Source organism: Euprymna scolopes, chromosome 40 (assembly GCF_053919585.1).
Source record: "Euprymna scolopes isolate OS-2025 chromosome 40, ASM5391958v1, whole genome shotgun sequence".
Lineage (NCBI taxonomy): Eukaryota > Metazoa > Mollusca > Cephalopoda > Sepiida > Sepiolidae > Euprymna > Euprymna scolopes.
In genome coordinates this window covers 63,657,531-63,670,751 of record NC_136521.1, presented here as the reverse complement: position 1 = coordinate 63,670,751, position 13,221 = coordinate 63,657,531, and the positions used below count along the sequence as shown (strand labels likewise).

Sequence of the window (13,221 nt, the reverse complement as noted above, 5' to 3'; positions counted from 1 at the left end):
CAAAAAATTGTCTATGACATCATAGCATTATGGGTTAGGGCGCTGGACTGAAATACATAAGGTCCGTGGTTTGAATCCTCACAACAGTCGAGCTACGCTGAAGAGGTGTAGGGCTCTGAAACATGTGTGTACGTATATTCCTTTTTTAAAAAAATAATAAATAAATAAATAGGGTGTCCCAATAAAATGTATACACTCTTTAAATTATCTCAACTTGCTACATAAATACGCTATATCACGTTCCCAAGAGATGTTTAGGAATAAAGAATAGCACTTCCAGCAGGGTTGAGCATTTCCCCACTATTATCATGAGCATATCTTGATAGTCACCTGCGAAAAAGATAGGTAGGACGAAGAGAAAGTATCGAGTGCTCTCCATTCTAACAAGATTTGACCCCTCCCTATGGATTTTTCTCTTGGGGCGGGGGTGGATAGTGGGCATGTTAAACACAGCGTTCACACCACAAAACGAGCTACAATGAATGAATTGAAAGCAACCATTGAAAGAAGATGTGTCAACATACTAAGTGGACTGATTAGAAACGTTTGTCAGCTGTTCACGGACAACAATGGCCAACAATTTGAACAATTTCGATAATTAACTGTTTTTTTATATTTGGTCACTGGTCCTGGATATGACCTTAAACTATATCCGATGGTGAGCCCCCAATTTGCTGGTTTTGGGGAGTATAGAACCACCCTTTAATTGCCATTGCTCCCAGGTCCACTATGTTAGGGTCCCAATTATGGATTAAATAGAAACCGACTTGAAAAAAAATATATATTCGATTAAAAAAATTTTCTTCAAAATCACTGGATTTGGCATTAAATAACCTGAAAAGCATTGATATGCCGTAAAACAAAAACAACCAACCAACCATATTTGTTCACAGTATTTTTAAATGAAACTTTTCTTTCTTATAATAAATATTGGTTTTATGGTCATTTAAAGAGTGTATACATTTTATTGAGACACCCTGTATATATATATGCATATGAATATAAACTGTATCCATCGTTTTATTGCAGGTTAGTAAAATATCAATATTTCACTAAATATACGTCACAAAAAATTAAAATTCTTTCATCAAATGACTGCTTTAAGGTTAGTTATTTTCCAAAATTTTATTCAAATTCATGCGATATTCACGAAGTTATGACATTTTATTCTTCGTCAAGGAATTTCTACTGTTCATTGCTTTATTGCATGTTTCTTAAAACATTGCAGAAATGCAATGTTTTATCATGTAAACTTTATTTTTTTATTATATTTTTTGTCCAAGAATAATAAACAAAAGCACATTTTAGGTGCTAAGCCTCAAACAAACGAATTATTTATCGACATATGCTAAGTTTTGAGACATTGTGTTGAACAAAGATGGCGGCGTAGTTCAGATTAGTAACCAAGATGGCAACCAAGAATCAAATGCGGTCCGTCGCGTAGTTAACCTCTTAAGTTCTGAGATATTATGTTGAACAAAGATGGCGGCGTAGTTCAGATCAGTAACCAAGATGGCGGCGTAGTTCAGATCAGTAACCAAGATGGCGGCATAGTTCAGATCAGTAACCAAGATGACGGCGTAGTTCAGATCAGTAACCAAGATGGCGGCGTAGTTCAGATCAGTAACCAAGATGGCGGCGTAGTTCAGATCAGTAACCAAGATAGTGGCGTAGAATTAAATGCGGTCCGTGACGTAGCAAACGGCGAACTGATTGAATCCAAAATTCGACAATTTTTATGATAATTTTGCGACGTTTTCATTGGTTGTTTAGCACAGCCGTTGGTTATAAAAATGATTGGCGAATCCATTCGTCTCATACCCCAATTAGAAGTCAAAAACATTTTACAACATATCCACCAATTTTTTTTACAACTTTTTAAACAACTTTTTGTCCACCGAGGAAGTCAATTTTTGGGTTTGTATTACTGTACACATAGATTCGAAAAAGTTGTCAAAAAACAAATATATAACAAATAAATGTTATCAAAGGCAAGATAAGTTACTTTTCTACCAAACTGGATATAATTTTCGTGTTGGAAAATTCAAGATGGCGGCCGATTCTCTCTTTAACACGGTAAGTTCGGGAAAAGGTGTTATAAATAATAAACTAGACAAAATACTATAAAAAACCACCGAATATATGTCAAGTTATGTCACGGTAACATATTGAGCGAATTTCTAACAGTATTTTGTCTAGTTTATTATTTATTACACCTTTTTCCGAACTTACCGTGTTAAAGAGAGAATCGGCCGCCATCTTGAATTTTCCAATACATCGCTAAACACTGTATGCTTTTCGAGCTGAATAAACATGTTAAATTGAATAAAAACACGAAAATTATATCCAGTTTGGTAGAAAAGTAACTTATCTTGCCTTTGATAACATTTATTTGTTATATATTTGTTTTTTGACAACTTTTTCGAATCTGTGTACAGTAATACAAACCCCAATTTTTTAATCTGAAAACTTTTCTCCATCGAGGAAATCAATTTTCTGATCTGGTGACATCAACTAGTTTCCTCTTTGAAGTGAATTGCTCTCCTCCCTCATAATCCCTCTTTCCAATATTGACCAGAGATGTTCAATGGGGTTAAGGTCTGGAGAACACGGTGGCCAGGTCAAGAGGATTTCTCCAACGAAGCCCATAGATTCAAGGTAGGCTGCAGTCGCCCTAGCAGAACGAGATGGTGCATTGTCATGCATAAAAATCATCTGTAAGCAACGTGACAATGGTAGGTCATTTAGCCATGGTGACAAATGATTATCCAAAAAGACCGAATACACATTGCTGGTAAGCTTTAAACCCCTTCCACATAGAATGGTCCAACCAACTTATTCTCAATGATATATATATGCATGATATTTCGAAGCCTAATGCTTCTCATCAAAAGAAGAGAAAAGATGCTAGGTAACATAATAGAGATGTGACATATGACCTTCTTGGTATGGCTAACCCACATTGGCTTTTATGAAGAACTAGCGAGGGATACTCGGCGTTGCCCGGTTGTTTGGAAGTGTTTGTGTGTGTGTGGGGGGGGTTAAAAAAAAAAAGTAAATATGAGGATCAAACCCGAACCGTTGAGGATAAGTTGTAAATTAAAGTGTGAAAAATGAACGTGTGACATTAACCATTGCCCCACCGCGAGATGCTAACGGAAACACGTTTGAATTTATTTAATTACTTGGATTTAGCAGGTGCCCGTTTTAGTGAGTTAATGTGGTCAAGTTTGACTGCGGGACAGTATTCATTTACTGCAGAACGCTCCCCCCCCCCAAGATGTTATAGGAAAAAGACTAACCCACATGCGGCGAGCAACAAATATTGAATATTTATCTTCCCGAAATCGAGCAAATTAAATAGACAGGCGAGCTTCGTTGTTAACTGTGAGATATTATGATTTATATGTGATATAAAAAGTTTTAAAAAGTTGTGAAGCGAGCGACCGCTTCTCTGAAAAAAGCCTTTTGTAGACATACAGAAAAAGCGAACACACATACATACATACATACATTTTCGCTTTTATATATATAGATGATGCACCTTCTCTATGTGATGTTGCCTAGATTGAGTACAATAAGCTGGATATTTCCCCAGACTTGATGTATTCTTGTCCCAGAATTCAGTAAAACCGGAGAGCACAAGAACGATATACTAGAACATAATTAAATGGTCAGAATGAAAATGATGTTAGCTTCTTTGCTTACTCAGTGTTTCAGAGGCAAAGGAGAATTTAAAAAAGATGTCCAGCTGGAAATGTCTTCTCAATTATAAAATCATTTCTCCCTGTTAGACTCATAAGAGTAGTGGTTGATGGGCAAAAATCAGAAGCTCACAGCATTAATGCTGGAGTCCCTCAGGGGTCCATCCTGGGCCTAACTCTCTTCCTGATCTACATCAATGATCTCCCAAAACACATACTTAGATTATTTGTCGACATCTATGCTGATGATACTACCATCTATGGCAACACATCAAAGGCTATAAATGACAAGGTTCTCTCTGATTCTCTCTTCTCAGATCTTGAATGTGTAGTAATATGGGGGAAGTTACTTTTAATGCATCTAAAACCGAGCTCCTATCTTTACATCATCAACTCTCTGACCCCCATCTTCCATCGAGTGAAATGTAGGGCTCTCGTCTCGGAGAAGCTTCATGTTTTTACAAACTTCTGGGCTTAATCTTTACTTCTGATCTGAAATTGAACATGTACATCAAATCTGTGGCCAAGCTCGCTGGAAGAATGGTGAGACCTTTCTTCTGCTCCAGCAAATATCTCACAGCTGATGCAATTCTTTATCTACATAAACGCCAAGTACGTCCAGGGATGGAGTACTGTTGCCACATCTGGGCAGGAGCTGCTAGAATAGCTTATCCTGCCTTGACAGAGTACAAAATAGACTTTGTAACTTAGTGGGGGATGCCCTTTTCTCTTTCCTGCAACTAAGGCCCGCGGGCCAGATCTGGCGCACCAAAATCTTTAATGTGGCCCATGCAAATATTAGAAATAGCATAAAAATACCAGGAAAAATTTTTTAAAAAATAGAAAATATGAAAATAATGTGGTGGTTTTTCTTTTTGTTCAAAAAATGATTAATAGAATTTTTTGAGGAACCAATTTCATTAAAAAGCAAAAAATAATGAGGAAAACCATATAAAGCACTCTAGGTCATGTTCTTAAAATTTAACCAGCGTAGCTCTAAAAAAATCAGCAATGTGGTCTCCCCCACTCCCGTTTGGAAACTTTGGGGACTTCTGTGTTAGATGAGAAGAGAAACTGGGCGTTTATTAGAAAAGCCAATGAAAAAAAAAAAAAAAAAAAAAAGGATGAATAAAATAAATATGCAACAAATAAATGTTACCAAAGGCAACACAAGTTACTTTTGTACCTACCTGGATAAGAGTTATTTTATGTTTTAACTTATTTTAAAGTGTTTATTTACTTTGAAACAAAAGTAATATAAAGTTTATCAAATTTGAACAAAAATAAAAACAAAATCGCACTGTCCTTAGACAGTTTTAGGCCTTGATAATTGCTCAATAATCAAAAATTAAACAAAATTCTGGTAGAAATACATCAAACAAATGTCAACATTTGTGCGAAAATGTAATGTCTCCCCCAGTATTTCGTATAGTTTTCGATTTTTGAGCTATTATTAAGCACATTGCTACGTTTTTGTTTCGTTAAAACTCGATAGACTTTATGTTACATTTGTTTTTAAGTAAAATAAACACTTTAAAATAAATTAAAACACAAAACAACCAATTCAGGTTACATTTTTTTTGTTGAATATTTATTTGTTGACCTTCTTTTTGTTTTATTGACTATCTAATCCGTTATCGAGAAACTGTCTTCCTCCCATAGCTCACACAGCATGCCCAGTCTTGTTACTGCGCCAACACACCTTTAATAATTATTATTATGTACTACAAATAAAACTGAACAATGGTAATGCGTCTTTGCTTATTGTACAAAGCTTAAAGATTTTAAAATGTTGTTGTCATTGCGTTGATCCCAGGACGGATCGTGGACTGGATGGGTACGTATCGCTGGCTTCCTTCCAGACAGCAAGTCACAAAGGTTATTTGAAAATTAAAATCTCTTGTAAATACAGTGGAACTTTCCATAGAGCCAAGGAAACACTCAATATAATTAGGTTTGGACTTGGTAAATTATGGAAAGGTTAAATATACTTCGGAGTGTCAATAAGTGCATTCTGAACACATGCGCACACACTTCTGGGCGTACTTGAACGCAAACGTATAAACATACAATGATATAAACTCCTGAACGTACATAGACACACACTTTCAAAATATACAGATACACATTTATAAACATACGTATACGCATATATATAAACATAGGCAAGTATACACCTGGAAATATACAGGTAACACACAGGAGAGAACTTGAATGCCTACTAGACACTATCCTCGAGTGTCTACGGTCTCTCTGTACAGGGGTTTGTCAGAACAACCTGGCATGAGGATACTTTTTCCACTAGAAGTAAACCCAGACCAAATATTCAAAATCACATAGTATTCGCTGCCCAAATAAGATCTCTTCACTATGGCTAACCCACATTAGCTTTTATGAGGAATGGTGCACCTTCTCCAAGTGATGTTACCTCAAGTAATAGCACAAAGCTGGATACTCCACCAGACTAGATAAATTCTTATCATCCATTTGCACACACTTGTTAGCGTACATGAACACAGACTTAAAAACATGCATATACACAAACTTCAAAAGCACACACAGTAACACACATTTAAACATAATAGACACACACACACATGCAAACGTACATATACACACACTTACAAACATATAGTACCGCACACTTCTAAACATATAAAGGCGCATACTCCAAAACATAGATAAACACACATTTCTAAAGTTGCATAGACACTCATATATAAACATACATAGACACGCAATTCTAAAGGTACGGTCCTGGATATGACCTTAAACTATATCCAGTGGTGAGGCCCCAGCTTGTGGGCTTTGGGGAGTGTGGAGCCACCCTTTAATTGCCATTGCTCCCAGGTCCACTCTGACCCGGAGTGGTAGTACCTGTTAGGGTCCAAACTATGGGTTAAATAGAATACGACTTAAAAAACAAATATACTCTATTAAAAAATTTTTCTTCAAAATCTTTGGATTCGGCATTAAATAACCTGAAAAGGGTTGATATGCCGTAAAACAAAAAAACACACCAACCAACAAATCTAAAGGTACATAGACATACACTTTTGAATATACATAGACAGAGTGCTCAATGGAAGACAGAGCAGGTATATAGTATGTTTATTATACAAATATTATTGATTATTACACTGAAACATGTATGCACATATGCAACCAATAATGTTTTTATAATGAACATCTATTATATAAATTTAACCTGTTTATATGTATGTATGTATGTATGTATGTATGTATGTATGCCTAAAACTTTCGACAGTGGCAACGAATTTTCACGAGATCCATATCGTTTTGAAGCTCAACCCCTTAAATATCGAACAATTGGCTGGAAACATTAATTCCTTGCCCCTAAACTGGGCAGTTTTCTACAAGGAGAGTCGGTTTTTTTGTGTCGCCATTGTTGCAAGTCGTATGGATTGGAATGACTTTACTAATTTCAACGTTCTAAACTTCCGGTTGCGTCGTGGAGTAGGGGTAAGACGTCAGGTTTTCTTTCACTTTATTTTTTGCCTTGGCGTCATGGGTTCGAGCCTGCCTGTCTGCTACCACTTTTTTTTTTTGCTTAACACACCTCCAAACAGCCGGGTAACGCCGGGCACCCAGGCTTGTACTATATATATATATATATATATATATATATAGTCTTTGAAGTTTTTAACCTTTAAAACTATACCAAAAAAAATATTTTTCATCATTCGTTAGAAAACCATCTAGTCAGTAAGTCATTTAATCACCTGCAATCACTGCATCAACTCGCTCTCGAATTTACTATAATACCAATAATTTATTTTTCAAGGGATCATCAGTTGTTTACCATGAAACACTGTTTCGGGGATTTATATATATATATATATATATATATATATATATATATATATATATATATATATATATATATATATATATATATATATATAAATTTAAATGCTCTATTGGAGAATGTAACTCCAAAAATAATACATACATTGGGCATACAACAACAACGTTGTCCCGGCGAATAACTATGCACCTTAACGACACAAGCGCGATTTACAAACATTTAAAAAAAAGAACATAGCTGTCCCCCCTCCAATGTTAGAAAGGTCCTCGTTGACAACACAAAAATTATACAACGGGAAAATAATGTAAAAAAATTAAAGATTCTTGAAGCGTCGTACATTAGAACTCTTCAACCTAATATAAATGACATTGCATTTCAAAAAAGCAGTAACGTTCTGAAATGTCTTGCGTAGTCCGTGTTGGACGGACTTCGTACATGGTGTCTACGAACTTGCTGGTTTTAACACTCGAATTTTTAATCGACTTTTATTCTTAATCGACTTTTATTTTAACTCATCACTGAATATATATATTTTAGTTTTCATTTTTAATCCTCATTTTCGCAATCCTGTATTTTTAACACCTGATGATGATTCGTGGACGAATCGAAAGCGCTCGTAAGCGCAACATGTATGGATCCTTTATTAATATTTTTGATTTTGAAACAAAAAAGACAATACGAAAAATTTAAAAATTAAAAAAAAGAATTATAAGACAAAATGTCTCCGTTGTATTTAATAATATTTGCTTGAATATATATATATATATATATATATATATATATATATATATATATATATATATATATATATATATATACAGAGAGGGAGAGAGAGGGGGGGGACAGCTACACATGTTATTTTTGTTTAGGGCATAATGCTTTAATATAAAAAAGTAGAGGTGTTGCTGCTCAACCTTACAGATAATAATTTTTTTTAATTGTTTACTTGCCTCCCTACGAGGGCAGAGTTAGACATGAGGCCAGTTTTTAACGTGGGAGGACACCAGCTCCCCCCAAAAAGGGGCACTCTGATCAATAACAAAAATAAAACAAAATGTATCATTCATGAAGGATTTCTCCTCCATTAACCGAGACTAAAAAAAGTGTTGTGCAGCATCTGGAGCACAGATACTACACTTTGATCCTGGCCGTAACTCTTTCATTTAATGTTGCCATATTTTTGAGTTGTAATGGAGTAGTTATTTAATTGCTGGCCACCTCAGCAATATTTGGAACAAGGCCGGAAAGTGGGGATCTAAGCAGGCTCCCCTGAAGGAGGGACACTCCTGCAATTGTAAAAATTGCCTGAGTAACCCCGTCGGTATTCCTCAGTCGGGCCGCCTCAGGCGACAAGCAATAACCTTGCCCAACCGGAAAGCCTGGTGGCAAGGCCTGGGAGGGTGGACCTCTTGGGTATTACCCAGGTGGTGTACCTAAGTTCAACAGGTGCTGGGCCGGTTTCTAGCCCCACACCTGTCGGACTGAGTGTCAAGAATGGATCCTTGACGTGTACTACTACCCTATCTCCCTGCAGCCGAAGCTGCTAGGAGACACATCCCATCATAACAGAGTTATAATGGGATAGGTATTTATTTGCTTCCCCACATAAGCAAAATATGACACAAGGTCGGTTTTTATGTGGAGTGAAGGGGAAGGGGGAGAGGGAGGGGATAGGGGGATGGTTTATATAGGGTTGCCCCTACATGTACTACCAACCAATTGCCACAAGGGCAATGGTCTCAAAGTACAGTATCTGGGAACAGATGGTATTTATTTGCTCCCTCACCGAGCAAATTAGGCACAAGGCCAATTTTTAATGTGAGGAGTGAAGGGAGGGGGAAGGGAAAAAGGGGACCAGCTCCCGAGAGGTGGGAAATGGGAGCTGGTTAAAGGTCAGGCATGTGGGGTTGCCCCCACATCTGGTCTTTGCTAGTCATAGCTAGTCATAGCTTGCAGTATCTGCCGGAACAGATGGTATTTATTTGCTCCCCCACCGAGCAAATTAGGCACAAGGCCAACTTTTAATGTGAGGAGTGAAGGGAGGGGGAATGGAAAAAGGGGACAAGCTCCCGAGAGGTGGGAAATGGGAGCTGGTTAAAGGTCAGGTATGTGGGGTTGCCCCCACATCTGGTCTTTGCTTGCAGCATCTGCCGGAACAGATGGTATTTATTTGCTCCCCCACTGAGCAAATTAGGCACAAGGCCAATTTTTAATCTGAGGAGTGAAGGGAGGGGGAAGGGAAAAGGGGACCAGCTCCCGAGAGGTGGGAAATGGGAGCTGGTTAAAGGTCAGGCATGTGGGGTTGCCCCCACATCTGGTCCTTGCTAGTCATAGCTAGTCATAGCTTGCAGTATCTGCCGGAACAGATGGTATTTATTTGCTCCCCCACCGAGCAAATTAGGCACAAGGCCGATTTTTAATGTGAGGAGTGAAGGGAGGGGGAAGGGAAAAAGGGGACCAGCTCCCGAGAGGTGGGAAATGGGAGCTGGTTAATGGTCAGGCATGTGGGGTTGCCCCCACATCTGGTCTTTGCTAGTCATAGCTTGCAGTATCTGCCGGAACAGATGGTATTTATTTGCTCCCCCACCGAGCAAATTAGGCACAAGGCCGATTTTTAAAGTGAGGAGTGAAGGGGAAATGGGGACCAACTCCCCGGGGAGTAGGGGAGCTGGATAGTGACAATTGGTATGAAGGGTTGCCCCTTCATTGACCAAGGTGTTATATGTGGGGTCGCCCCCACATATGGTCTTTGCTTGCAGTATCTGCCGGAACAGATGGTATTTATTTGCTCCCCCACCGAGCAAATTAGGCACAAGGCCAATTTTTAATGTGAGGAGTGAAGGGAGGGGGAAGGGAAAAGGGGACCAGCTCCCGAGAGGTGGGAAATGGGAGCTGGTTAAAGGTCAGGCATGTGGGGTTGCCCCCACATCTGGTCTTTGCTAGTCATAGCTAGTCATAGCTTGCAGTATCTGCCGGAACAGATGGTATTTATTTGCTCCCCCACTGAGCAAATTAGGCACAATCTGCCGGAACAGATGGTGTTTATTTGCTCCCCCACCGAGCAAATTAGGCACAAGGTCGATTTTTAATGTGAGGAGTGAAGGGAGGGGGAAGGGAAAAAGGGGACCAGCTCCCGAGAGGTGGGAAATGGAAGCTGGTTAATGGTCAGGAATGTGGGGTTGCCCCCACATCTGGTCTTTGCTAGTCATAGCTAGTCATAGCTTGCAGCATCTGCCGGAACAGATGGTATTTATTTGCTCCCCCACTGAGCAAATTAGGCACAAGGCCGTTTTTAATGTGAGGTAAGAACCAGCTCCCCTAAAAGGGGTCACTCTGGTTACAAAAAATAATAATTGTCCCAGTATAGAGGGTTCCCCTCCATTGACTGGTACAAATTATCTTAAGTGCAGTATCTGCCGGAACAGATGGTATTTATTTGCTCCCCCACCGAGCAAATTAGGCACAAGGCCGATTTTTAATGTGAGGAGTGAAGGGAGGGGGAAGGAAAAAAGGGGACCAGCTCCCGAGAGGTGGGAAATGGGAGCTGGTTAATGGTCAGACATGTGGGGTTGCCCCCACATCTGGTCTTTGCTAGTCATAGCTAGTCATAGCCTGCAGCATCTGCCGGAACAGATACTACACTTTGATCTCAGCCAAAAGGCCGAGTAGAATATTGTCCCTGACAGTCGGGAGATTCTATAAGCGATGCTGCTAGGAACTGACGAATCAAATTTATTCATGTTCTGCTACCAACCAATCAGAAACCAGAATTGATCCATACAAATTAAACCTTTTCTGTAGCCACTTCGCATATGTTTTCTTGGTGTCAACACAGGAAGAATCCTGTGACTTCCAACTCAAGAACTGTCTACTGATAACCAGTCAAGTCAAGGACTTGTACAGAAACTGTTCTGAAACTGAACATGGCCTACAACTCAAAACTTAACAAAAGACCAGGAGAATATGCCGGACTGATGTATACCCACACTTCATTTTATTGTATTTACTTCCACTAATTACAAGAGTTACCTAACTCTAACCCTGTGAAGATCCACGTTGCACAATAATATGTCAATAAGCCTGCGATTAATGCAATGTTTTCTTTAAAATCCTTTTTTACAGGCATACTCAGCAAGATGTATGACAAGGCAATCCGGGATTTAACATACAATGCTGGAAGTACACCGCAAAATGTCGGCCCAGGAACATATGAAGTGAAGCAGTTCCAGATTTCTGGAAAAACAGGTAAATGTAATCCCGAAAGGGAACTAGCAAAACTCGTCTTCACCAACACCACAATTCACACCAAAAAATTTCAGCTCCAATATTCTCTCTTTATCTTAACATAGCTGTTTCAAAAATAAATTATGTCGCCCTGTCGACCAGAAGAGTACAATTTTAAATAAGTACATTAAAAATGGCATTCGTTTTATTGATTTGAAGAATGTAGAGAAAATCGTAACTTACCTGACTAGCATGTGGGTGTATGCTTTGTAGGGTTAGGTCGCCTGACAAGAAAAAAATGTCCACTTACAGATCCTTTCGTGCTTTATGATTACGCGTGAGTAATGCAGATTCTTGACGTTTCTATGAAAGGAGCTATGGAGAGAATGGGAGGCTGAGTTGAAAGAAGGCATACTAAGGAGATGACCACGTACAACAGACTATTTAAGTCAATTATAAAAAACGTAGGCGGAAAATATCAAACAAAATATAGCAATGGCCAACGACTCTTTATCTGAGAGTACATCTTTCAAACTCCTTGGCATAACGTTCACAGGAAACATGAGTTGGAACAATTACATTGAAGGCATTGGTAGGGCCGCTGCAAGAAAGGTGGGCTCTCTCTACCGTGCTAGAAAACTACTAACACCCGAAAGTATCCTGTACCTCTATAAGGCCACCATTCGCCCATGTATGGAGTATTGCTGCCACATCTGGGCTGGTGCATCTGCTACTAGTCTCTCGCTCCTTGACAAGGTTCAAAAGAGAGTCGCAAACCTGATAGGCCCTGAACTGGCATCTAAGCTTCAGCCTCTGTCCCATCGACGAAATGTTGCACCCCTCTGCCTTTTCTACAAGTATTTTAGTGGTGAATGCTCTGACGAACTGCAAGCACTTGTGCCCCCATGACGTGAGCACCCTCGACAAATCCGACAGACTGCTAAATCCCACCCCCACACTGTAGAGATCCCTAGATGTAAAAGATCTTTTTACTCCAATAGTTTTTTCCCCAGAACCACTAGACTCTGGAATTCCATTCCAGGTCCCTGCTTCCCCAACAGTACTGACGTTCAGAAGTTCAAGTGTAACGTGAACCGACATCTTGCTGTCCAAATCCCTACATAGTACCCCAGTAGTTGTTGCCCCTGTTAGTAGCCCTCTACACCAAAGTGGCAATTTGCCTTGTTTGGGGTGAAAATGTAATTAAAAAAAAACAAAAAAAAAACTAACTTTCAAACTAGAAACGACTAGCAGTTCATCCCAGCTTTGTTCGGGCTCTATGTACTGTTCATAGCTTAATGTGCATATATATATATATATATATATATATATATATATATATATATATATATATATATATATATACATATTAAAAAGTTTGACTCATGTCGAGGTAACCTACATCTAAAATTTAAAGTGTTTAGACCCAAAATTGGCGGAGGAGTTTTGTAGAGTTTGCAAAGG

General features: G+C 38.8%; 1 protein-coding gene across 1 annotated transcript in view; it reads left to right on the top strand.

Annotated features, from left to right (window-relative positions):
- The window catches only part of LOC145265676 (sperm-tail PG-rich repeat-containing protein 2-like), a 1,924,518-nt gene that overhangs the window by 37,898 nt on the left and 1,873,399 nt on the right, over window positions 1-13,221 (top strand). Inside the window, exon 2 of the mRNA XM_080121737.1 lies at window positions 11,656-11,778. Coding sequence (XP_079977863.1) covers window positions 11,670-11,778 — 109 coding nt within the window. The 5' untranslated portion in view covers window positions 11,656-11,669. The remainder of the gene's footprint in view (window positions 1-11,655; window positions 11,779-13,221) is intronic.